This window comes from Melospiza georgiana, chromosome 3 (assembly GCF_028018845.1).
Source record: "Melospiza georgiana isolate bMelGeo1 chromosome 3, bMelGeo1.pri, whole genome shotgun sequence".
In the NCBI taxonomy this organism is placed as follows: Eukaryota; Metazoa; Chordata; class Aves; order Passeriformes; family Passerellidae; genus Melospiza; species Melospiza georgiana.
In genome coordinates this window covers 45,516,258-45,543,654 of record NC_080432.1, presented here as the reverse complement: position 1 = coordinate 45,543,654, position 27,397 = coordinate 45,516,258, and the positions used below count along the sequence as shown (strand labels likewise).

At 36.6% G+C, this 27,397-nt stretch overlaps 1 protein-coding gene across 2 annotated transcripts in view; it reads left to right on the top strand.

Moving 5' to 3' along the window:
• The window catches only part of AKT3 (AKT serine/threonine kinase 3), a 150,667-nt gene that overhangs the window by 65,272 nt on the left and 57,998 nt on the right, over positions 1-27,397 (top strand). For both annotated transcript variants that reach the window (XM_058021474.1, XM_058021473.1), the window contains exons 3-5: positions 13,497-13,622; positions 25,508-25,619; positions 27,051-27,195. In XM_058021474.1, the coding sequence (XP_057877457.1) occupies positions 13,497-13,622; positions 25,508-25,619; positions 27,051-27,195 (383 nt within the window). The remainder of the gene's footprint in view (positions 1-13,496; positions 13,623-25,507; positions 25,620-27,050; positions 27,196-27,397) is intronic.

Genomic DNA, 27,397 nt, shown 5'->3' with positions numbered 1-27,397 from the left:
CATGTTTATTAGAACTGAACTGTGTAATGGTTCCTATGGGGGAGTTATGAGCTGGTTTATTAAATTTAAGGCAGTGAAAGCTTTTAGAAATATGTAGAATTATGAGGTTATAAATGAGTTGGGGATTTTTTTTTTTATTTTCTTCTTTAATTTTGATCTGCAAATTTAAAAAACTACTGACCAAGTTGTTCTTATCTTCTTAGCAGTACTGTTAGGATAGGACATATTTCACAGCTAACTCAACATTTCTATTTATATTGGGATCTCTAAGTTGCTAAAATTTTGTAATATTATTAAATTGTAATAACTATTTCACAAATATATGTAGAAGTATTGTATTTCTAGCTTTTCTAATTGTGCATTTTAAGAGATTTTTCAGTTATTTGTCAGAGTACAGAGATTTGTATAGTTTACACATTTTTATTTTATAATTTCTGTATATATGTGTAGAGTAAATGACAGAGTATATTCTGACACATATGTCAGGGTATAATTTGGTTGTATAGAATGTGCAATTGTATTAAGGAAGCTCTTGGTTTACTAGTTTGTCAGAACCATTGTGGCCTCATTGCTTAGAGATGCAGTTGATCTTCGAAACCTGAATCACTTGAACCTGATTTTCTAGCTTGACTGGAAAACAAGAATTGCACTCACAAGGCAGAGCAGCAGTCTGATTAATTAGTAGTTAATCTTCCCTAAGTTCATGCTGATGCCCCTTCTCTTTTGCATCGTTCTTGCCCCCAGCCAATTACTCTCATTTTTCTTTTGTGCTGATACTTGCTGTAAACCTGAAATTGTTTTGATCTGGTCAAAACCTTTTTTCTTGGAGTGTGTTTTTTTTACACCTGTCTGAGCTGTGTGGGTGCCAGTGCTGATGCAGTGAGCGGGACATGGGACACACTGCATGCTTCCTTTGCAGCTGCTCCTCACCTTCCCAAACGGACTGCCCTGGTATTACTATTGTTACTGCATTTTAGGTGAACCAAAGTGGCCAAGGACAGGGACTTTCATTCGCCATCAGTGCTCCTGCCTAGTACCTGATTTGTGCTAGAACGAAAGATGCTTAGCAATTAAAGGAAGAACTTTAATTGTGTTGAATGTTTACTCCAATTTCCTGATTGTGAGATTTTTGTTTTTTTAAGAAAAAATGCTCACACAAGTTTGGAAATGTGTCACAGCATTCAAAGAGAGGTTGGCTTTTCCTAAAGGTGCTGGTATCTTTGGGTGCTGAATTGGTGGAAGAGTGGCTGAATTTCCATGGTGCAAACCACTAGTTTTGTGGTGAATTTACAGCATTCAGCTAGGACTGTAGATACAGAATGTTTGATAATCTTTTCCTGAACTCTTCTGAAAATGTGTTCCTATTAAATGGCTAATACTCTGCTATTGGCTATTTGTGTTGTTAAACCCTTTTGTCGTAGTCCTTCCTTTGAAAGTGAAGCCTAATCCAGTCTTTCTCTCCTCATTGCGCTTCTCTTGTTTCTCTAACTGGTTATTTCTCTGTGTGCTTGTTTTGTCTCTGAAGCTCTTCTGTTGTCTTGTCGTTTAAAAAAATGTAGTTCTCAAAACTGTAATTTCTTTGTTTACCTTGGAATAATATTTACAGTGTTTGTAAAATTCTGTAACTTTACAAATGAGAATATTTTCCTTTCCTCTCAGTGTTGCATACTTAAAAAAGAGGTATATTAATTGTTCTTTAGCAGTTAATCTAAAACTAAACAGTGTGTGAGCATTTCAGGTTATTTCTGTAACTGTTTATTAATTCAAGTAATTCTTCACTGTATTTTGTCTGGTGTTTCTCAAGTCACTGTCATAGAGTTGCCACTCTGAAATTCTTCACATTCTTAATAAACTTAAATAGTTTTACTGTCAGGTAGTATATCCAGTGGTAACCCTAGATTCTTGTATATATTGACTGAAAATGCTCCTAACAGAAAACTGTCGAGCTTCATGGATTAAAAGTTGAACATTAGACTATGTAATCCTATTTTGACCTCCTTGTTTTACCCAATTCACTTTCTCTTTTCTGTTTCACCACATTTTTTTTTCATTCACACAATTAGTTTCTTTAAACTTATTAAGAGCTTTTCTTAAAATATGAAATAGATTGTGTCAGTCTCCATCCATTATATTTTCTTGATATACTTGAAGATAGCCCATTTGATGGGCATCATTTTTCTACTCAAAAACAGTGTTGCCTTGTTTATCTTATGTAAGTTTGTGTTATTTGTGTGATTAAAACTAGAATTTTAAAGAGTTTTCTTTGATTGCCATCCAGCCAAGTGACTTGAAATTTTCAAGGTTCTTTTAAACTTTTTTTTTTCTTTTCTCTTTTTTTCCTTGGGGCTGCGGAGTATAATTCTCCATTTAGAATCCTTCAGTCGAACTGTTATCAGTGAGGGATAGCTGTTTTCTGCCTGTAGCTTTCGCCTCACTTACAATTTCTTAGTAATTGTGGATGTATTCTGCCTAGTTCTGGGACTCTTCAGTACCTAACAGTCAGCTCCAATACCTCCTTTTTGACCTAGAGTGACTGAAACTATTTTTGACCTAGAGTGACTGAAACTATTCTGTTACCTGACATAGATTCTGTTGTTGTCTTCTGAGGTAAAAACCAACAGAAAGAATATGTCCTGGTGTTTTTCAAATATATTATGCTCAGCTGCAGACTTATTTTGTGTCTGGTTAATTTTTCCCCAAATTTCCAACTCCTAATCTGTTCGAGTTTTTTTATTTCCCTTGCTTGGAAGTTTACTACATCTTATTTTCTGAAAGCAGCACTTTAATATTGATTAATTTTACCATTTCACTACAGTGTTTCTTTATGTAAAGAAACCTACATTTTCCCAGCTCCACTCAGCTGGTTCCTTATCGTGTGTGATTCCATGATGATTTGGTTGTAAGAATGGGGTGAAAAGCTGGAAATATGTGCTTAGGAGCAAGCAGGTCCTAAGGGCTGGGTGGTATATTTTCCAAATTTTGCAGGTCCTTATGAATTAAGTGTTTGGTTTATTAACAAAAATATTTCAAAGGATGATCCAGGAAGAAAATGGGGGTGGAGGAGTGGGAGTGCATTTGAAGTCTTTGTCTCCCTCCCGTGCCCTGTGTTGAAGTTCAGTTTCACCTTTAATTTACAGAGTAGTTCCTGTCCCAAATATAATGGAACTGAAATATTTTCTGGTTACTCTTAAATGGTTCTTGACTTAATTTCTCTATACTGCATGGATGAGAAGAAAAATACTTCCTGCTGATATGTTTTAGAGCCAACAGTATCAAGGAGTATTAGTGTCAATAAATTACTTCTCTGAACTTTACCATGTGTGATATTTAGCCAGTTTGAGAGAAATAAAAAAAGTCCTTGAAGTGGACACTATTTAAATTCGGGGGCATGGGATTTTCCAATTAATTGGATTGCTATGGTAGGCCAATATATTAAGCACAGGCAGTTTTGCTGCTAATTACACACAACTTCTCTGGAGTATCGGATATTCAGATCCATTTTATGAATATGGTAGGGAGAATAACAACTGTAAAACAAAGCACTGTGCATGTAAGTGACTGTTAGCGTGTATTTCAGAAGGGATAAATGCTCACCATATGGTACAATTACTGTGTCCAAGTTTTCAAATTAGCTTCTCTCATCCTCCTTATTACTGTCTTTAAAAAGAGAGGAAAAAAACCCAACATGATTTATCTACTCTGCAGCAGAACTCTTGACGCAAAACAGCAGCCCAGTTCTGTCCAGTTTTTTTTTCCTAGCATAATAGAGGCTGTCGGACTTTTTTATACTAATTACTGTGTGAGCCTCAGATGAACCCCCTTCAATTCACAGGGCTTTGTTAAGGGAGGAGCTGTCAATGTGTCTGCCCGTTTGCAGCTGTGCTGTGGCTTTAGCTTGCTTAACATTATGCTGCTTTTTAGACTTGACAGAAGGGATTTTTTTTTTTTTTTTTTTTTTTTTTTTATTAAGGCAAAGCAGCCTTGTAGCGAAATGGTTTAAGCAGCTGCATTGTGGGGAAGCACAAAGAAGTTATTATTGTGTCTGTTTAGGGGGGTTGGATGGAGGGGGGAGATATTCGGCTGCTGTTGATGCCGATTGTTGACTTGCCATCTGCCAGATAGGGAGAAGAAAAAAATGACAGCTCCAGCAGGGTGTTCAAGAGGTTGTTTGGAGAGACGCATAAACATGTGCAGATGTCGAACTGAATAATGGCAAGAACTTGAGACGGTTTATGATGCTGCTGTTGTGTGTGCATATACAGAATGAATGTATGTGGAGATTTGGTTAGGAGGAGGGTACATATTAATTATCATTGTCCCCCACCGCCTCCTTTACTTCTGTTAATTAGTTCAGGAGTTTAATGTCTTCCCTCCCTCCGTTGTTTATTGCTAAAAAGAGCCTTTTCTTGCAATAGGGAAGAAAACTTCTGATTTCTCCATGTGGTGAGCTTAAAAAAAACCCCAAAGCAGCAACTTAACAAATTTGGTACTTGTGGACTTAGAGTAATGTAGTTATTTCAGTCTCAGACATTTGGGGGACAGGTGCTTTGCAAGTTCTTACATAGCTTTGTCTGTCTGCTGCAAGACTGGTACATTGCATACCCCTACTTCTGCATCCTGAGCTTTTCTTATGCAGAAAGTGCCAATTGGTGATTGTCTTGTACTATAGAGTATGCTGGGGGTTAGAATGAGATTAGCAACTAATTTTCTCTTTAGCTTGATCTTATTTTCAGTTTGTTCTCTGAAGGCAAGGAGCTGGTCAGGCATAACTTACATTTTCCTGTTTGACAGTTGCACATAAAATAAATTTGGATCGCTCCATAGGAATTAAGTTTTCTTTCTTTCACTAAAATTGTTTCTTATTTCTTGTTCAGTGATTATGGTGAGTTTCCAGGATACTGTGAAAGAAATGTGAGAAAGGATATAAGCATAGAGGGAAATTAAGTTAGCCCAGAAAGGCTAAATGAAAGCATTGTTATGCAGGTGATCTCTTACTTAGTAGATAAAAGTGGAAACTTTAAAAGAATGCATTTTCTTCTCTAATATTACGTGACATTCAACATTCAGATATCTGCACTGAACTGAAAAATGGAAAGAGTGGTTGAAGTGCATTGTGGATATGGATTGCAGACGTGTCTTCATGTTATCAGTATGGATCAGGGTTTTATGGTCCTTTACAGCATGACTTGAATATTATTGGAATGAACCGTACCAGTGCTTGCCACTAAGCCCTTACCAAGGAACTCTTTTTTTAATTGTTGCTTCCACCTTAAATCTAATAAGCATCTGTAGGTCCTTGATAACAATAATTACTGATGGGAGCATTTGATGTGCCCTTCTGTCATCGCTGTGGCAGAGTGGGAGATGTCACTTTTGGATTATGTCAGTTTTAACTGCAAATTCAGGTGTGGCTGCCTCCTGCCCAAATACATCTGAGCCTAGACAGAGGTCACCGGCACTGCAAATGGAGATTTGCTTTTTGCCCTGTGGTTGGGTTGTTGGTTCTTCTTCCCAGAATTGTGGTGTTTTACGTGTTCCATCACTGCTGGTGAGAAGCTCAGTTACTCTGGGCAGTGCTGCAAGGCTGTATATCATGAAACACTTCGTGCAACCAAGGAGATCTCCTGATGTGTGCAGCAGAAATGAGGTCTTCCAGCTCAAGCACCTTGAGGAATGCTTGTGCTTATCTCATACTGATTTTTGCAAATGATACAGACTAAGTGACAGAGCAAAGAGCTTGACTTCAGTGATGTGCCTTGAGGAAGTAACATAGGTGAATGGTGTTGGTGCTGGCTTTTTGGCACCTAGCAAGGTCTGAGCCTAGGAGCACACCTAGTGACAAGGAGAAAGTTCAGAGGAGCTATTTTAAAATTATTGCAATGTGCCAGGTTTAAAAGTGAGACAATTTGCTTTGTAAAAACATGCTAGCAAGTGTACCAGTTTTAAGGGGTGAAAAGTCACGTAATTTTTGACAACGCACGTATCTGTTAAAGAAACTCAGTTGAATGATAATGCTATTGTCAAACTCACCATATTCTTTTGCAAACAACGGACAGTTGAAAATCTCTTGTGTAAACCAGTGTTAGCTGTTTTACAAAATGCTGTAAGTAGATAATATGAAGAAGATGTTTAACTCAACTTGGCCACATGTAAAAAGCATTTGTATTTTAATCATCTGACTTAATACGTTTTTACCAAGTACATGAATCTAAATTGTTGCTGCTGTAACTGACTGTCTTATTTGCTCTATAATATATAGATTAATATTTGTATACTTGTCTTACTCTTAAAATGTTTTCAAAACCTGAAAAAGATCCTTTAGTCTACGAGCACTTATAAAAGCAGAAGAAAAGAAAGTAGTATTTTTTCTGTTATACAAAGTACCACTTGATGCTGATATTGCTATATTAAAAATATATAAATCTTTAAAAATATATATATTTAAAAGTACTGAAAAGATTAGCTATAAAAATATGTGAAACAATATTTAGAATGCTTGTGTTTACACAAATACAGCTTAACACTATTATAAATAAAAAACTGCTCTGGAAACCATTTAAATAATGCAGCATTTTTGGGCTTTTATCCTATATTGCCTTGTTAAGAGAGATATTTAGAAAATGTGAGCAGAGTTCCTAAATGTTTCCAGAATACAGACCTTGGTTTTCCATTCCTGAATAGCAAGCATATTTAGAAAATATTGATCACCTTTGTTGCTCAGAGATGCTGATGCAATAGAGGACTTTGTTGTTCCAGACAGCATGTGCTAATAGCAACTGCTATTTAATTTATTTTTTGTTCTAATTCTTATCCTTCAAGAATGAAGGGGAAGTGAGAGTGATGTTGAAACTGGCAAGTTTTTCTTCCTGCTGGCTCACAATGGGCATGGTAAAGGTCAATTCTCAATTTGTCAGGATGTCAGCTCACTCAATATTTCTGGTATAATTTTTTAAAAGGACAAAATTGCATGCATATGAAAATGAACATTTATTTTCCATGTGTTGCCAAAACACATTAGTAATTTTGAGTGGATATTGTCGATGCCCAATTTCAAAACTGCATTTATGTGTGAATAATGGTGTGTCTGTCTCTCTGTTATTGAATACTTTCCTCTAGATTTTTTTTTCATGTGTTAGAGAAAAGATTATTAATGCAACAGGAAATCATTGAATAAATAGCAGGGGCTGAAGTGCTGCTGCATTTGTACAAGATAGGACAATGACTCACTCCACCAGTCATAATGAAAAAACCATGGTGGCTGGTGATTTGAACCCTAGAACCCTGGAGTATGTTTGTACATTGCATTCACAACCTGAGGGGAGGAAAACCCCACAGTAAGAGCAGGGAGAATCTTTCCACTGGGGAGATTGGTCCTCCCCATCACTTCAGAGGTGCACCTGAAACCCTGCAGAGCTGCTCCGTGGCCTCTCCCTGCCTGTGACTGCACCTCTGCTTGGAAGGAATCTGCTCTGCCAGGAGGAGCCCTTCTCCTTGGTCACTACTCAGTGCTGCTTCAGGAACAAAGAATCCACTGTTTGCCAGCTCTTCAGTGCATCTGGGCTGGCATGGAGGACAGAGGCTTGTCCCTGCTTTCCTCCCCCCTTGCTCAGCTGAGGCACTTCTGGAGCTCACACCCGAGGCTGCTCGCTGCTCTCTGCACAATATTTACATCTGGGGGGTTTCCACTGGTGTCTGGCCAGATACCTGTAAATAGCTGGGCATAAATTGAGCAGTCTTCTCTCTGAATTATTGAGATTTTGTGGACAGTAAAAGGCACTTGAACTTTCTCACCTAAACTTCCCAATTTGCAAGAAACTTAATGGAAACCTAGCTGTGGTATAAGCTGATGGCCACGTGTATCATAAAATGTTTCCTGTTTCTCAGCTGGGACTGGAAAAGTTCATTTGTCTAATTCAAGTACAGATGTGCTCAAAATGTCATTCAGCATTACTGGGAACTGTGGGAAAACAGTTAGTATAAATAAATAATCACTATCTCACAGTGTAAGAGAGAATCAGAAAGTGGTAGTTCCAAATTCTGCTTTTCTTTTAACTGCCAGTAAGTACTTATGAGAGGGCATCTAATAAAAATACATTTTAAAATGCTAAGGCATGTTAGGAAAAATCACAGTTTCATTTAAATTTTTACTATGCAATAAGATTTTGTAAAATACTTTGCTTAATACATCCGTACATACTTACATTAGACTGAAGGACATAAATGATGAGGATTGGTATAATTTTTAGTTATCTTAAACATTCATTTTGTACAAAAGCTTTGAACTGTGCTGCAAATTTCTTATTATGAAATTAAAAATAAGTAAATATTCTAACAGAAATGCTTTGCATTTACTTAGTGTCTACTGACTTAATCAAACAGTCTGCTGATGCTTCCAATCGTGTGTTAGGTAACACTGCCCTCAGAGGGCCAAGGTAAGGAAATTCAATCTCAAAACCACTGGCACTACTTCTGATAATTTTATTTGACCTGACATTAATTACAGTTGTTTCTTAAAAAAATTTTCCATATAACTGTATGATTTACTTTATATAATGTTGTTTAATGCTCTTTGATAAATTCAATTTTCCCCCATCTATTTATTAAATGTATTGTAGGGAGTTTGATCTAACAAAAGGAGTGCCTTAAAAAAAAAGGGAGACAATGTTTGTGTAATATTTCTATTAAATCCATTTGAGTGAGTTGATGGAACAGACAAGAGGCAGAATTTTGGTGTATTCTCTTTTTGGAGGGTTTTTTTTCCCCTCCTTTTTTTCCCCCCTTAAATCTCACTTATGTCTGTGTGGCAGCTGTTGCTTCTTTTAAGGAAGCAAGTTTTTGAACTCAGGTTTCTGTTGCTTATCAGCACTGTATATTAAAGACATTTCCTTCACACCTCTGAAACCATTTACATATTGAAAAATGTAGATGTTTTGCCAAAGTGTTTTTTTAAAAAATGCATTTTAAAATAATAAGATTAATTTTAAATTACTAATTAATTTTCAATAATTGCTAAATTTTCACATGCTTAAGGATTACAAATGGTGAGACTAACAACAGCAACTGTGGAATCTGAGGTGAAATAAGTGTTGAAGGGAGAGTTTGAGTTGTGAGGTAAATTTAAAATAATTGCAAACTTTTGGGTGATACATTTGTCTAACACAGATTTTTTTTTTTTTACTACTCATATGATTTCTTAGAAAGCTCTCCTTTCTGAAGCTTCTCAGCAGTAGGAAGACTACCAGCATTGCATCACTGGAATAAATGTAGATTGTGAAATGTCCTGAAGGCAGGTTTCTTGTTACTGGCTGTCAAAGGCAAAAAAAGAAAAATCATTAAGGCTGCAGTACAGAGGCAAATAAAGAGGCGGCCACGAGGGTCATGTTCTAAACAAACCTTCATTAAGCACTCTTTGTTGCTGTTGTTAGCCAGTGTATTATTAAATACAACATTAATTAAAGAGTTGCATGTTACGAGGGTGCTTTTTGCATGAAGATCAGATTGAATTTTCATGTGCTTCATGAACATACTGCTGTCTTACCTAATCTTTTGGGTGTATTCTCTCAGTAGTTATTAAAAAAGCAGACCCTAACAACATAAAATTTGTATTTTGTGTGTATGTATTTATTGTCTGAATGTGTCAGCCAGATGCATATTCTAGTGCCACTTTCCTCAAGTAGCTTAAAAAACTTTGCCTAGAATAAAAATTATGTAGGATATACTTGGTTTTCTTTGCTGCAGTAGTTGCAATTAGAGACCTGTTCTTACTGTCTAATAAACAGATCCTAAAAGAATGTGGTTTTCAACTAAGAAGGGTGTAAATTTAGGCAAAACAATAATTTAACTTCCATTAACTCAGCAGGAAGCAGGGTACAAAGCGATTATTGCTCTATGGCAGATCCACTGCTTTTTCAAATACTGCAGCTCCATTTTATTAAATTGTCAGAATATCTTGTGTTTTGGTTAGCCTGCCTGAACTTCTGTCTCATAGAATTCCTTTTCACTTGATTTAAGAAATTCACATGAGAATTTCCTGTAGTTTACTTCTGTTGAGCTATTTAGTAAACATTCATTGCAAATATCTTTGAAGTGATTTAATATTGATAATACTGGGAAATACCCTTTTTTAAAAAATACAGGGCTGCTAAGTTAGAAGACATGTGGAAGTGTTTTTCTTTTCAAATACCCTGCTTTGCTCTAGCATTTTTTGTATGGTGAATTTCTTTCAAGGCGTATCAGTAAGCATGTGTATTAAGAAGTATGGACTAAAATATTTTTCTACCTTTAGGCAGGTTATGTAAAAGGAATGCAGTTATAAGAGAGAACCTAGAGTGCATCTTGAGAGCCCTTAACCCACTTGAGCAGCTGAGTGAACTATTCTCCGATTCCACTGTTTAGTCTTCAAAAGTGTTCACCCATTTGTTAATTAAATTACAAAGTAAATATAGGGCAGATGATAAATATTCACATATAGGCCTTGGAGAGGAATTGGTATTTTCAAGACAAAACCAAGGTTTGTGTGTTCATATAGAAAAAGCAGTACTTTTGAAAAAGTAGTTTGAGCATGACTCATGTTGGGAAAGCACTTGGGAAAAACATTCTTCAAAGAAATATGTCTGTGAAACAGATATATGGATCCTTATGAAGCCATAGTGTTTTGCAGTTGTTTTAAAATTGCTTTTTCTGTGTCAGGCTCCAGTTTGTAGAGCAAAGACAGAGGTACAGCTATGCTCATAGGTAAACTGATACATGCCTGTCCTATGATTAGCTTCTATCCAGAGTTGCTAACTCTCTTCAGAGCAGCTTGAAAGTGCTGTTCTGTTCTTCTAATGGTTCTTCTCCAGGCATAGCATCAGCTGCATAACTCAGCAGGTGATTAAAAATCTGCCCAGTTTTCTAATGAAGAGAATCTGCTTTTGGCTCCTTCTGGGTACTCAACCTTGAGTGTTGTCCTAAGTGGTGAAGAGGGAGTAAGCATCAGAGGAGTGTGTGCTGGGTCTGTGAGGCCACCTGGAAGAATGGTCTCCTTTTCCAGCAGGTTTCATTCTGGAGTGTATGTAAGCAAACAAAGGCTGCCATTCTTTCCTGAGTGACTATTAAGTGTACTTACCCTATCAGCCCTGATCCCTAGAGCAGAATCTGCTTATCTCCCTCTCCAGTTTATTCCTTGCAGAAAGGAGAATTCTCTTTGAAACTTGAGCCCTTGGATGGCTGACCTGCTTTAAGCAGGTTGATATTGTCTCCATGCTGCCCTTGAATTCTTCAGCAGGTGTAGGTGCCTGCCTTCTAGGTAAGGCTAAGATCTGGATAGATTGCAAACCCAGTAACAGGCACTTTCTCTCACTCACTCTTACAATGAAATGAGAAATAATTTATCAGAAAAATACAGAAGATTCTCTTTTTCATCTCTTTAGGAAGGCAACTAGTATGTTAATATTTTTAAAACTTGTATTGGATACATAAGGTTTTGTTTTGGCTTCAACTATTGAGTCCATGCAAATTTCATAAAATTTGTTGCAGGGCATATTTTAAATATTTTTAAAATATGACTCATTTCTTTACTTAGGCCTATGGTTATTTCATGTTCAAGTATTCAGCAAACTTAATTTGTTGCTTTTCATATAATGCTGATATAGATTTTCCCTGTTGTTGGTATTAAAGTTACACATTTGTTTTCCCACACTGCATTTGTGTTTCTTCTTCAGCTTACAAAGTATCTTGTACCTGTTTGTTTTGATTTGGTTTTTGTTGTATGCTTTCATGTTAATTGGGATTTCCTGCAGTGAAATGAGCTCAGACTGGAAGTATCAGTAGGGATGTTCCCAGCCAAACCAGAAGCAGAGGCCTGAGATAAAGCTCTGCATCAATGCAAATGTAACTAGTGCCATATCTGCTCTATTTATTTAGTGGTCAAATTAAGTCACACTTGGACTTTCTCTACTCTTCCTACCTATGTGAAAATGTCTGTGTAGCAAAGTCAAGCGAGTACCCTGCTATCTAGAAGCGGGACTCAATAGGAAGAGTTTTGCTACAAAAGCCAGCCTGAGTAGCCCAGTGTTACTTGTTCTTTTCTCCATCCTGTATTCCATACTCCCCTTCTCTGCTTAAATACATGAAAATTGGACATGTTAGCGGCTGTGCTTTGATTTGTTAAGCCATGGGTATGGTCAAAATCCTTAGAAGCTGTGCTCAAGTTCATTGAGGCCGTGTCAGCAGTTCCCATGTTGAACTTCAGTGACAATTAGTTGATTGCTGTGATGGAAAGGTGAAGGTGCAATGAATGAATTTTTACATTACCCTTTAATGAAGTAACTTCTATGTTAGATGGATATAAACTTCTTCCTGACTTTTGAATGGCCTAAATGCTGTCTAGCTGTGGCTAAGAAGGTGCTGAGATGGTTAAGGGCACTGTAGGCTGGGGCTTAGCCCAGGAGCACTGCAGCCCTCAGGATGGTTGTTCTGAGCATCCCACAAATGGTGAGAAGTTCTAGGTTCCTTGTTGGAAATTCTGCATTGTTAATACACTTTTTTTTCTGAAATTGGTAATGCACGTTTTTTCATATGTATAATGATGAAAGTGACTTTAAATAAAGCTTTAGTAATAGGCATTATTTCCTTTGTAGACCTTATAGAAATCAAAGATGAGGGAAGTTGGGCAAATTTAAACTAACCTGTACTAAACTGAGTAATTGCAGTCTAAAAATGAAATTGTTACTGAATTCTGGTGTGGCATTGTAAAGTATAATAGTATTAAGGAAATTTTTTACCCTTAATAGCAAATAAGTGGCATTAATTAAGGAGTTCTGTGTTGTGAATGTTGCTGATCTGAAATTCCTCATAGATTCAGAATTGAGAATCTTTAGCTCGGACTGGGGTAGGGGAAAGGTGGCATGATAGGTTTATTGGTGGACTTACCTCTTAGAAGGTAATTGCCTTCTACTTTTTCCTGTTTATTCCTTTTGCTTTCAGTTATATTTTAAAGTGTATTTTGTGTAGGTTTTCCCATTACCCTCAACTTCCTTGTATTTGCTTAGTGTATGTTTTGAGAAAATTAATGACTTTTGGTTTGACTCAGCAGGGTAATTGTTCTACTTTGTAGCATCAGATTTCATTTGGTCATTAAAAGTCAAGCTGTAGAGCTTGTTTTTTTTTTCCCTGAAAAAAATTTTTAATTATTTATTGTGTAAGCATGTAGGATATTTGAACAGTGTAGAGTGATAAAATTCAGAATTATACAACACTAGTATACCATAACTATAACTTCTTATTCCAGAGGCATTGTTGTAGATTCCAGGCTTACCCTTGCAATTCAATTGTCCCTTCTTTTGGACAGAGTTAAGGTTTTCTCTGTAAATTGAAAACATCTGAAAATATTTTGGTATAATTAATATTTGATGCTGATAATATGATATGTTTTTTAATATTCAATGTTTTTTAATATTCAAGTTTGGAGGGTTTTTTTCTACAGTGTTAATGAACTTTTTTTTCTTCTCCTTTAGGAGAATATATAAAAAACTGGCGGCCAAGATACTTCCTGCTAAAGACAGATGGCTCTTTCATAGGCTATAAGGAGAAGCCCCAGGATGTGGATCTGCCATATCCACTCAACAACTTTTCAGTGGCAAGTATGTATTTCCAGTATTTATTATTCTCTCAGCATATTGACAGATTATCTGCTACATATTGCTTCGTGTATAATTCAGAATTTATTGGTAACACTGCAAGTTTAGTGCCATGTGCCATACTAATGTACCACTAATCTTACATCCAGCTCTACAAGATGTATTTACAGTAGCACGGAAGAACCATTTGGAATGTTTTTAGATGTCTAAGTTCTCATTTTTTGTGTGTGTGTGTGTGTGTGTCTAAAGTGTCTCTAAATAACAATGACATTTGACAAATGATTGCTGTAAGAAGAAAATTTCTGGAAAGTTTACCTTTATTTAGATTGCTGACCTCTTCTCTGTTTTTCATTAGTATCTCTGAATTCACTTGAAAACTCAAATTAATTAGAAAATTATCTAGACTTTCAAATGACACAGAATCATGCTAAGTTATTTTTCTCTTGGATAATCAGGTAATCAGCTCTCCAGCCTGGTTAATGAGTAATTTCAAGCAATCAGACAATTTGCATATATTAACAAAGCCACAAAGTGTGTATCTGTTGGATAAAGTGAAGATTGCGTGTTTTCCAAGAATGTTTCTAAAAGACAAATTTGTAGGGTTTACATCAGTCAGAGTGAGATCGGTGAGTGTTTCTGAACAGAAATGAAAGTATTTGAGGAGAAAATTAAAGGGGAAAAAAAAATCTCTCTGAGTTGCAAATATCACAGCTAGAACCTTTCAGAGGATTTATCCAATTTCTTTAAAAATTGTACTAAGTGTACTGCTATACAAAAAGTGGCAGTGTTTAGTTTTAATTTTGTACTTAGGGAAAGGGTTCCCTTCCTCTTCACTGCTGAAGATGGAACAAGTGCTACTGAGACTGAATTTTCCTATTTTCTTGATAAAATTGTACTTGTGACTGACTCTGCCTTTGTGTATACAAAGTAATTTGTGTATTTTATTTGGTAAGAAAATAATCTTGTGCTCCAAGCTCTCATCTCACAGCTAGAAGAGGAAAACTTTGCATATTCTGATTGCAATAGAAAATGATATTGATTGTGCAAACCATCTAATAGCATTAGAGGCTTGTTTTTCCTTGTTGGTATTCAGCATAAAAGCAGTGATGTCTTTAAGTTTTTCATGTGAGTAGCAATTGACTAAATCATGGCCATTATTCATTCCTTAGTTATTGCTTGGCATATTTTAACTGCTCTTTTTTTACCAGGAAATATTTTTCTAGATACTTGGTCCCTGGTTTTCAGCAGAAGGATGATTTCTAGAAATACAGTGGGCTTTTTTGTTCTGCTTTACCATGTTCTCCATTGCATAGTCTGTCTTCCCTTGCTGCACCAACTAGAAGGGTGATCCAAATGGTAGTTCTGCTAAGCAAAGAAATACATAATCAGCAGTTATTATAACATAATTACCAGTGTGTTGGTACTGGTTTTGGTTGGGTTTTTTTGGTTCCCAGAGGTTCTGTTATGTAATTCTGATATTAGAATGCTGTCCCTGAACTTTGCCTTGATGGAAATGGAAAGATTTCATGTTGTTTTCCAAAATGACACCATTACCACCCCCACCACCCCCCCACCAAAAAAAAAAATAAAATCCTTTCTGCAACTAGCAAGTCTCATAGATCTGATTCTTAGGCTATGTAAGCTAAAGCATGCAATATTAATTGAAAAAATCCAGTTTTGATAAGCATGACTTTTTCTGTTTTTCTGACAGGAAAAGGCATAATTTTATCAGAAATGTTGGCTGATCAGTGCAAGAATAGGGAGATGTAACACTCATCAAAAGAATCTCATGAAATTAAGTGGAGCGCCTGTGTAGAATTCACAGGATGAAAAGCAAACCAGGATGGTATTACACTCTAAATTGCAAGGGATTGTAAGTTTTTTATCATCTATTTTATCTGTCTGAAGATGAGCTCATCAGTAGGGCAAATAAACAAACAAAATTGCTGTATGAATGGATCACATCTCATGGGAAGTACCTGGTAAATGTCAAGAACTGGTCTCATGGCCTCTGATCCAAGAGTTCCTGAGCTGCTGCAGTAGGTTTGTGGCCACAAGCAGCGCAACATATTTTTCCTGTAATAGTGAAGTACGTTTTCATAAATTACTAGCCAGGCAGATGGAGTGTGAGATCACTGTTAATACCATCTTGATTAGGTTGGCAGGGACTTAAAGATATGTCTTTACAGTCCTATCTTCATGTAATCTTTGTAGCTATCTGTAAAGTGAGAGTGTGGTCTCAGTCTACTTTTTGCTCTCCAAATGACAGACATCTTTGGCTCTTGCTTGCAATTTGTTATTTAAGCAGAAAAGGCCAAGGCTGTGGTATTATTTTTGTAGTACTGTTGGAGTTAAACATGGGAATGTTTGCACAGTTCTACTTTGTATGATTCTTGTTTAAAACTTTCTTAGCAACTCTGTAAAGCTAGTTACTTGCATTGTGCAGATACTTTCCCACCAGTGTCCCCTGCCTTCCACTCCTGTGACATTTTTTATATTGCAAAAGTAAAGCTCTTTCCCAGGCATAGTACCATTTCCCCTAGTGTGGCTCTCTGATTCTTTCCAAGATAACTTTTAGGTTCCACACCTAAGCATTTCTCTTTCTTTGGTCTTTTGTCATCTGTGAACTCTGTTGGGAATGAGGAGAAGGCTGGAGAGAATGAAGTTATTTTACAGACTGCTAAAAGTGCTTCCAGTGATAAATATGTCTTTGCTAATAGAGCCTTTCTCATTGAGGAATGTTTTGTCATAGAATGGAGTGTTCAGAAGCCTTTTCCTTGGGGTATTCTGGGAGGAAAGGTGGGGGGAAGGCATTTGGAAGTGTGTGTGAGCAGATAGACTCTTTTCTTGGAGAGGGAGAGGCTGAGGCAGCGCACATGTGCCTCAGTCCATTGCCAGCCACCCAAAGAGCAGGGGAACCACAGGGGCCTGAAATGGAGATGAGGGATCTCTCTTCCTTGGAGCACTGAAGATGAAACACAGTTGAGTGAAGGGTATGACAGAGTGGGGCTGGTTGGAGCTGAGCCCTGGGGAAGGACACAGGCTGGCCTTAGATGTCCTGAATGGACTTCACCCCTCTGTGGCCACTACTCTCCCAGCTTTGGGTGCACAGGGAAGGCAGCATGGGCACCCTGCCCTGCATCTTGGAGCTGCTGCAAGGTTGCAGGAAGAACAAATCAGCCAGATTTGGTGATACTGAATAGTGTGTAGGAATCACTGGCTCCTCTCCTGTGGAGCCAGCTTATTTTATACCTAACAAACCCACCTTCTTTTAAATGGGAGTGTGAGAGCTGTGTATTTGAAGTAGGCTGTTAGTCCCTTCATGCTCATGCCTTGACACTGAGACTCACACAAAGCTCTGCCGTGGTATCTCACCGTGCACTTGAAGATAAATGAAGGCGGTGTAGTTACATGGGTGGGAAGTTCATTGGGAAAACTTAAATCCGGGTGATACTGGTTTGCAGGGGTAAATTCAGAGGTGTGAGCTTTCTGGAATTGTCTGGTTCAAAATCAGTTCAGCTCTTTTCAGGTAGAGAGGAGCAGTTGCAAGTAATCAAACTGCTGTAGCTTGTACAGATACTCTTGATTGACTGAGTCATGGTAACTGAGTGGGTGTGCATTCCTAGCCCACTTCAACTGCAAAATAAAATATGTTAATTTAAATTGCTTTTGCTTAGGCATTTATGCAGTCAGAACCAGTTTAAAAATAATTTTGGATTCAGTTGGTATGACTTCTCTGTACAGGCAAAGGCCTGATAAAAAAGTCCTATCTTTTAAAACGCCATTATGCTTCTTTGAGAACAAAACTAATACTCTGGGTAACAGGATGGATTTCCTCAATGCCCTCCCACCCCCTCAAAAAAATCCAACCCGGCCTCACGATGCTGTTTTCAACTGGCTCACTGCTGTATAAGTGGAATAAACGCTGCTTTATGTAAACCACTTTGGTCTTTGATTGTCAGCATTATTTGGGAAAGCAGAGTGGGGAAGAATTCTACTTCAGTTCTACTTGAGGAAGATTTGTGACTTCACTGATTTAAAAAAACCCCAACTTCTCACATGCTCAGTGAGTGTGTAGGTAATCACACAGCACATTTGGGATGAAGTGTCTCTAAGAATTGGCCCTTTGCCTTCATTTTGATCTTTACATGGGGAATAATTGGGAAGAGCTGTATCCCTTCACAGTATCCTTTGAACCTTGGCCAAAAATGATGTCACCTGGAACTTTTTTCCTGTCTTGAAAGATAATGCTTTCTAAGCACTCTGGTACAGCTACCCTTTTTATTGTCCTTAAAAATAAAAAGCAATTTATTATAATATTATTACCATGAAAAGGTAACCTTTTATAAACTTTATTTTATTTTTATTTTCTCTGTCTAAATGATTATCAAGGACCTTGGCTATTCTAAATGGAGAATCTGTGCTACTTTGTCCTAGTCTTAACTCTTCAGTGGGCCAGAGACAAGATTTTATTATTTTTAGGATCTAAAAATCTTCAAAACAGGAAAATGGAAAGGTTTCGGAGGCATAATGTTAGGATGTAAAGAATTCTGAAGATATTTTTTAAATAAATGTGTAGGGAAATATGTATGTCTGTTATAAGTGAGATTAATTAATGTATCAAAATACTTCAGCATTAGACACAACCTTGTGTGCAACTCCAGAAATAACTTTTCAATGAGATTTAAGTCCATTTAAAAAAATTTGTTACCATACTGGATCACATGAACCCAGAGTTAAGATATAACTGTACTTATAATTACAGTGTGAGTTTGATTCCAAAGTAATAATAGTAAAATTGAAAAAGTAATGTTAATTCAATATTGAAAACACTAGTTGAGAGAAAAAAATCAATGTACATGATATATACTGCATTTGCAAATACATCTGTGGAAATTCAAACTCGAATCTATCATGTATAGGAAATATTTCCATCTCTATTGGATGGAGAAATGTTTGGGAGGCTTTAAAATTGCTTTATGAATACTTTCTAGGTGGTATAGTTGGTATTCTGTCCTTTTGACTTAGAAGTTTGTAGCCAGATCTGAAAGTTTTTATGCCAGTGTGATTATACCCAGCTGCTTAAATAAAACTGGAGTGTTTGCATGAAAGACAGAGAAGGACAGATAATTTTACTTTCTTCCATTAAAACAAAGTAAAGCCCAGGCAAAACCCATACAGAAATCTTCTATTTCCATTCTCCCTCTTTGCGTGAAGGGGCAAATGACAAATGTTGTAGTGGCACAAAGACATAGATGCTACCTTAGTACTTTTTGAAGTATTGGAAATAAAAGACTTTGCAGCATGGTGAACTGCACAAATTTTGATCTTTTACATCTTCAAGGAATATAATTAAGGGTTTTTTTGGTCATATTTGTTGTTATATTATCAAAGCACATATAAGTACTTGCCATGAGCCAAGCCCCACAGAAGTGGGATTTTTACCCATACAGAACAAAAAGTTAGTCCCTGCTCCAAAATACTAAAATTCCAAATATAAAACAAGTGACAGCAGATGGATGCAAACAGATGGGGGGAGTATGAGAAAACTATGAGACAGTATTAGCCTGTAGTACAGGCAGTGGTCTCAGCACATCAACAACTAATCCATTGTCAAGGTTAGATTTTTACTCTCATCTCCCTTCTTTTCTTCCTCCCTCCTTCCCTCCCTCCTGTTTTTAAATGCACAGTGAAGGAAAGTTTTAAGGAGGATTTTAAAGAGAACTAGTATAACAAACAGAGAGAAATTAGAAATGCTTTAGAAAACTGATGATGAAATTGTCACAGTAAAGGGATGGGTGGCATTTTGATACTGAATAAAAAATGATAACAAGGGTGAGAGTAGGCTGTGGGGGACAGACAATGTTGAGCAGCTACCTATATTTGATGTGATAGAGCTGGGTAAGAAATGGGAAATGCCCAAAAGAGAGTGATGTGGTCAAGGGAACAATGGACAAAAACAATCTATTATGAACAGTTTTGGGAATAGCATTTTTAGGGTAAACCTGTGTTTGTTTGGATAAAAGAAGAGATATTAAATTGTTCATATAAATCTCTGTGTGACCAAATTTAGGTTTAGGGTGATACTCCCCCTAGATAAGATGTAGTAAGAAGGAACAAAGCCTTTTGGATAGCTTCAGAGAGGCAGATTTCCCTCAGGGAGTGGGTAAAGTGAGAGAATCAAAAGGGGACCAAGCAAAGGGTGTGTGTATGGCTACACACATATGTTTGTTCCTATGTGTAAAATCCATGGACTTTCATGTGTGTATGAGCAAAAATCTGTGTATTTGCCTCTGTGTTATGGAAATGATCTATTTGTTCTGCTATTTGTCAACTATTTGTCTGACAAAAAGGTCATGAGAGAAGTGTGGATTTGGAGTGCAGAGTAGCAGCAACAGAAAAAGGTATTTGTAAGGAGTGTGTTAATTGATTTTGATATGAAAGAAAAATTAGATTAGCAATTAAATAGGCAAAGGTTGGGACAAAATTGTTTATTTTGTAAAGGGAAGACCAAGAGAAAAATAAGAAATCAAGGTTAAATTATTAGGCAAATAGATAGATACACAGAGACATACAGATCTGTGTAAAGACAACACTCTCCCTGTATGTTAAAAAGCGCAAACATTATAAATAATGCAAGCAGTGGCTTGATACTATTTTTTTAATACAATTTGATAATCACGGGAAGTTATCCTCTGTGCTAAAACTCAGTCTGTATTGTCTGTATTAGAAATAATTTCTCAGATATGCAACCTTCTGTTCATTTTTTAGTACAATTTTTTATGGCTGCTTGAATGTTTAGTATTCCTGTCTAGCCATATCAACACATTCTGCTGAAGTTGAAGCCTTTCATATATGAAATAATAAAATGGTATTAGTTTTCTATTTTTTTAAATGCTGAATGACTGCATTTAGGAAAAGAATGCTGGTGATTATACAGTTAAAGTTATAGAATTCAAACTTTAAACTTTTTAATAAAATCTGAACAGATGATCTGTGCTTTTTTTTTTTTTTTTGGAACTGGCAGGTTTCAGGCCCTCTAATTGGCTTCCCAGCTTTGCAGAGTAATTACAGCTTCAAGCAAACTTTGTCATCTGTGGTTCAGAATGGTGTAAAGTAAACAGAACGTTTTGAAATACAGTTTGTAGTTAGAGTTGCTCAGGAGAGTTTAACTAGCATAACTACTTAATTTAGACAGTAGCAGTTATTTGAAAAAGATAGTCTAGCATTTTAGAATTGTCAGGTTGGTTGTTGATATGAAGACAAAAGTTAACCTCTGGTATGCACCTGACTTTGTTTTGTTTTTTAAAAGGATAATTTCAATAATTGAGAAACATCCATTGCATTTCTTTTTACTGTTCTGATTTAATTTTTTTTCCATTTTTGGTATACATCCAAAAATGGCCAAAGGAGAAAAATGCACTTTTTGGAACAGAGTTGTCATTCCCTGTTTTACTGTTTTTGTATTTTGCAGCTTTGAACAAGTGTTCTCCCCCAAGGTATTTCCTCCCCTCTAATATTAAAGGAAAAGTTCTCATGACTGAGGTTTCATCCCAGGAAGACAGAAAGCTTTAGGAATAAAATGTGTAATTCCAAGTTGTAGATGGCTAGCATACAAGAACACAAAGTTGAGTCTGTCTGTTTACTGGCTTACTCATCTTTTTGAATGATAATTTAGACTTCCAACTGTTTTGAGTTGAGATTCAGTCCTTTAATTACATATGTTTATGTATAGTAGCAAACTTGAAGACATTATGGTAGAATGTTCTCTCCTCTTGGTAATGACCCAACTATCACTCGAGCATTCGGAGCCAGCTCTCAGTAGCCAGTTTCACTCTTTCTTCTGTGCTTTTGTATTTTCCAAACTATTCAGTCAGTCTTAAACTACTATGCTTTTTCCACTAATTAGTAGAAAAATATTTTGATAATTAGCAGTAACTGTGTATTGCAGCACTTATTCATCTTAATAGATTTCTTTCCTCTAGTAGTAGGTGAAAGATTATTCACAGATGATTTTTTATTCATGTTGCAGTCAGGGCAGGAATAGTGTTCAACCCATACATTTGTGTACAGCAGCACGTGAGGCATGTGGGGCTACTAAATATGAGCAGACTGAAGTTATTTTTACCTACTTGAGAAGAATGGGTAGCACACCTCTTTTGGGAATACACTAGTCCTCCACTTCTTTCTGAAACCCTTTTTGCTTCATAAGGGAGGGATAGGAATGTATTCAATTTTAACCTTCTACGAGGAAATCAAATCTTTAGCCACTCGTAACGGAATATTACCAAAACTAATTAAGTTTTCCTAAATTTTATTTTCCAATAATTCCTCCAGTGATAGTGCAATGGCATTCTTGGGGGCTATTTGTCTGGAGGTTTTTTTGTTTTCAGTACCATTTTCAATTCTTAAGGTTTCTTAGTACCTTTCATTGATTTAATTAATCATCTGTAATGAAAAATCAAAATAATTTTTTTTGTAAAAATGTTTTATTATTATTTATAATGTTAATAATTATTTTGTTCTTGTTAATAATGTGCATAATCACTTTGAGGGTTGACTTAAAAAATATAATATAAGTAGTATATTAGATACAGATTTACTTGAAGTACATACCAATGTATATATTTATTACTTTCTATAGTATATTATATATACTATATGCCTATTATATAATATATATTATAAACTGTATATAATATACTATAACTATAATATATAACTATATATTACATATACTATACTATATATATTTTATACATATATAGGTGAGGACCATATTATACATAGCATTTGGTCATAAGCAGATGTAATTCTATTAGTTCCATTTTTTTCATACATGAGTTGGAAAACTTAAATAACGCAATTTAAATGTATGCATATTTGTCTGTATTGACAAAGAGAAAATAAATGGTGGAATTCAAAATCTTCAGTTCCATCAGAGGCATTGGAGAGGATGTGCTTTTTGATTGGTACAGATTATAATGCAGGTTTGTCTCTGCACCTTTTTTCCTTCAGACTGTCCTAACACAGTCAGCTCATGTTTCTCCCTGGCAGCTTTTCCCACCTTCCTTTCTCTAAACTAGGTACTCCAGTTTGGCTATATTCTAGCTATTCCCATACTTTTCTTTCTGATATAGATTCCAGTCTTTTTCTTGTCCTATTACCACTTTCCTCCCTTTATTCCCTCATCTTTTGTTCATAACAGCTCTCCTGTAAATAGCTTGCTGTATGCCATCTTTCTCCATTGGATTTTGCCTCAGTGAAGTACATTCTTTGTCATACTGTCTGAAGAAGAGGGTAAGGCATTATGAATATAAGTGAAATGCTTTCAATTTAGCATATGGAGAGGCAGTAGATAGCTATAGTCTCTGGATTATACTCAATGCCTAGACTTTTCAATGATTTTATGCTTTAGTAATTGTTACTGTAATTTTTTACCCTCCTCCCACTGCACTCTTATCCCTCCCACATGTAGTGTGGCCAGATGCCTTTCATTTTCACAGGAATACTAAAAGGATATCAAAGGTCTTGATTTGCCAAGTTTTAAGTCTCTTCTCCAAAAGCAGCATTTTCCAGCAGTGTGCAGCTTTAGGCAGACACCCAGTAAAGAAAATTTCAGCCTACATGATTGAAGTGTGATAGGATTAAAGATGAGAGGATGGTTTTGTCAGGAGTAAGATGATATAATCTTAGAGCAGACAATGCTTCTAGTCTCTTCTGCTAGGAAGGTAGCCCCACATGTTCCTTGGAAATTCAGCTGAGGGAGTTAAAAAAAAGCCTGTTAACCTTCCCTTCACTGTCACTGTGATTGTAGCTGGACTTCAACCATACCCCTGGGGATGGGGGTTTCTTTGATGTCATGGATAATTGCACTGGGCTACAACCCTGGTTAAGTACCCTAAGCAGCTCTACTCTTATCATGCTTCTATCTGCCTTGTTTCCCTTCCAACTTTTGTGTTAAACTCCCTCTTCCTGTGTCCATCCTGCTGTAGAACTTTCTTCTCCGTGTTGAGGATGGTTCTCATTTCATCCAAGACCTAGCAGAGCATGTGTAAGCAATGAGGGTGAACTACTGTTTCTCATTTTTAATGAAATGTTTGTTAAATGGAATGTCATCTCTGTTCCTGACAGTGAGCAATCTGACTTACATAATAATTTATAGATGTATGGTGAATATATAGATTTGTTCATCAAGGAATACACCTGTGCACAGGACAATATTCACTCCTTTTATTTCTCATACCTGTGTCTGTGAAGCTTCTGAGGTGTTCTGCTAAGCTGCAGAAAAAAATACTATTGATAGACATATCCACTTCCACACTTCTTTGTTTTTTCAAATAAAAAAATTGCAGTAGATGATAGTTGAGGTTTCAGGATCCTGAATTTGTCAAGAGAAAATATGTCAAGCCAAAATAATTTATTTCTGTGAAAGGAAAGCATGCCTTGTTAAGTGGTACATGTCATATGACTTCTGCAAAGCGTTGACATTAACTGGAATAAAGAAGAGTAAGCTGCATAAGTAAAAGGTGTGGGTCAACTGGTAGGTGGTAACTATATCAAAAAGAAGTTACAGCAGATTGTAGGTGAACAGGAATTCATTTACCATATCATTATTGATTGATTTGTGAACCTGATGAATCATTTTAGATCACACACACACACATTTGATCTGGATCGGCTTTGAACAAGTGATAATATTCCAGACATGAGATGTGATGGTTTGTGTCTACGCTGTGGTAGCTGCAGGAAAACGAGTAACACTTTTGACAGAGTAACCTCAGCTTCTCAAAAATGTTTAAATGTATTTGCATGAATAAGGAGTTTTAGATTGTCAGAGTTTTGCAGCTGTAATGTTTGGTGCAACATCGTAGAACTAATACACAGCAATGCTGAACCATTGCCTGAATCACCAGTGTGGCCCTGCCACAGAGGAGTAATGGGTGGTCTGAAATATGTCTGGAGTTGTGGGATAAAGGAAGATCTTGGATCTGAAAGCACAGCTGGTGAGGGACACATGGATTGAACTGACTTAAGACTGAAAAGAGATAAAGCAGTGTTCAAATGTCTAAAAGGGATGGCTGCTGGAAAGATGAAGTAATTTAGTCAAAAGGGCAAGAAACAGTATGCTGAAATTATAGGAAGAGTTGCATTAAATCCTAGGAAAAATCTTACAGCAATAAAAATAGTTAATTTATTTATAGTAGGATAGAATAGTTTGCTCACAAGCATTTTGAAATTAGTACTTTTTGGGGATTTTAGAAAGGGTGTAGAGAAATACTTACAAGAAATAGCATAGGTAGATCTGATTCTGCCCTAGGGCACAAAGAGAATTAGATGATTTCCTGGGGCAGCCCCACTGGTAGTGTGTGTGTGGGGTTGTTCTATATTTAATAATCAGACTAATTTAAACATCTGAATTTTCTTAGGCTATTTTATAATAAACCTTACCCTGAAGTGACAGTACTATCAGTAATTGTGACATGGTTACCATTGAAGGGAAAATGTCATATTCCTCCTGCTGGGTGCAGATGGAAAAATATGCCAGTGGCTACTGCTGTTTCCTTGGCATGCTATAGCAATCCAGGATCTAATATTCTACTTAGCCTCATAACACAGACCAAGTTAACAAATGGAGATGGCATTTTTATATGGACAGTGATACAAATTCCATCAATTCCTCTGACTGCTTTCTTCACCTGCTTTATTGTTACCTTTTACCTTTTGTTCAAACCTGTGGTTGTATTGCTGTTCTGTATTTCCTTGTGTGCTGGATTGATTCTGGATGAGGATATATAAGCTGAATGAATTTCATCTAAGTGGTTTTGTTTGCTTTTCACCTGTTAACTGGCAATATATAAAAAAGGCAATGTCATGTGTTTGTCTAGAATGTCAGCTAATGAAAACAGAGCGACCAAAGCCGAACACATTCATTATCAGATGTCTTCAGTGGACCACGGTCATAGAGAGGACGTTCCATGTAGACACTCCAGAGGAACGGTGAGGTTTTTGTTCTTGTTTCCCTTTTCACAATCCTTGTGCAGAAACCTCAGCAGAGTCTCTGCTGGGCCTGCACAGCAATCAGCACTTGGAACTGTGACATTCTGAGCAGTTAGTTAAAGATTTTTAAGTCAGCTTCTGTAAAATATTATCTGAGCTCATAACTAGAGTAAGAAGAGTTGCCTGCGAGTAGGTGGGATGAGTGTGTTCAAATAAGCCAAAACTATGTCATGATATGTCTCTGAAGTGTTAAATTTTGAACATCCAAAGCCTAGATTGAAATATTTCCAGCCTTGCTGTCTTACTAGTCCTAATGTGCTTCTTTCTTTTGGCACAGAAAGCAGCATGCTTATTATAATTTATTTTGTGTTGGCTTATTAGTTTTTCTTGTTTCGGTAAACATTCATAAACGCTTAAGAATTAACTTTTTAATGCACCAAAAAGTGTTTTTAATGAATGGAGGAGATATGGGATAATGCACTCAAATTTTCTATACTCTGTCTACTATTAGATGCACTGAATCTTCCTGCTGTGGACATCTGTCCTTTTGAGACCAGTACTATGATCTGGCTATCATTTTTTGTATCAGTAAATAACCAACAGCTTTGCTTTTTCTGTTATTTCACTTAGAGGTTTTTTAATTCTACCTTGGTACCATGTCTCCACCCTGTCTTTTTTTTTGTGCAGTGTAGTAGCTCACTCTGCATTCAGTAGTAAATACCACCAAAATATCCCATATTCCTTTCTGGCTGAGCAAGAGGCAGCAGGTAGCGTGCTTGGTGTGGGGCTGTGACCTGCTCAAGGGCTGCTTGGTGTGTCTGTGCTGCTCTGCTGGCCCTGCTTGTCCCTCCACAGGAACCATCATCTGGGCCTGTCCCTCAGTGCAGCCACAGGTTTTTAGGATGCTTGTAGGAATTTAGTATCTTGGAGTGCCTTTTTTGAGGGAAATTTGTGAAAAAGCCTGTAAGTTGAGTTTTAAAAGGAGAGAGACAAAGACTTGAACATATGATATGGTTTAATAAATCTTATTTTTTTTTTCCTCTGAAAATGTCTTGAAGGGAGGGGGAATACCAAAACCCCTCTTAAAATAGTAAGTTATTATTATGAGATACTACTCCATAAGAAGTGACATCTGTGCTCATGGGTGTATTATACCTGGAACAAGTGTTTTCAAGTTTCCACTAACACTTAGAGAATCAGAAGCTGATAATTCTTGAAGTTACTCATATAGTGATCCTTTCTGGTCAACTTCACCCCATTTAAGAAAATGCAAGAATTGGAAGGAAATTGAAGTGATTGATTTAATATGAGTCTTCTGCTGTGTAACATAAGAACATTGAACATTGAAGCAATGTAGCATGTGAAAAGCTTTATGAATTATGCAATACATTTTTTGAGTTTCTGATAGAGGTGTTGGCTTGTTCATGATAGGGAAGAATGGACAGAAGCAATCCAGGCTGTAGCAGACAGACTTCAGAGGCAAGAAGAGGAGAGGATGAACTGTAGTCCAACTTCTCAGATAGACAATATAGGAGAAGAAGAGATGGATGCTTCAACAACCCATCATAAAAGAAAGGTAATGACCTTAAAAAATAACTTTTGAGAATGGTCTAGTCAGGTAAACCAATATGCAGGGAATAGTATTTCAGCAGAAATTTCAGCGTAATATAAGATCAAAGTACTTATTTATTTCAATAAAGCTGAACTGCTCTAGTTTTGTTTATTGGTTAAGGTGATATGGCACTTCTGAAAAACAAAGTTCAGCCATTCAGGCACAT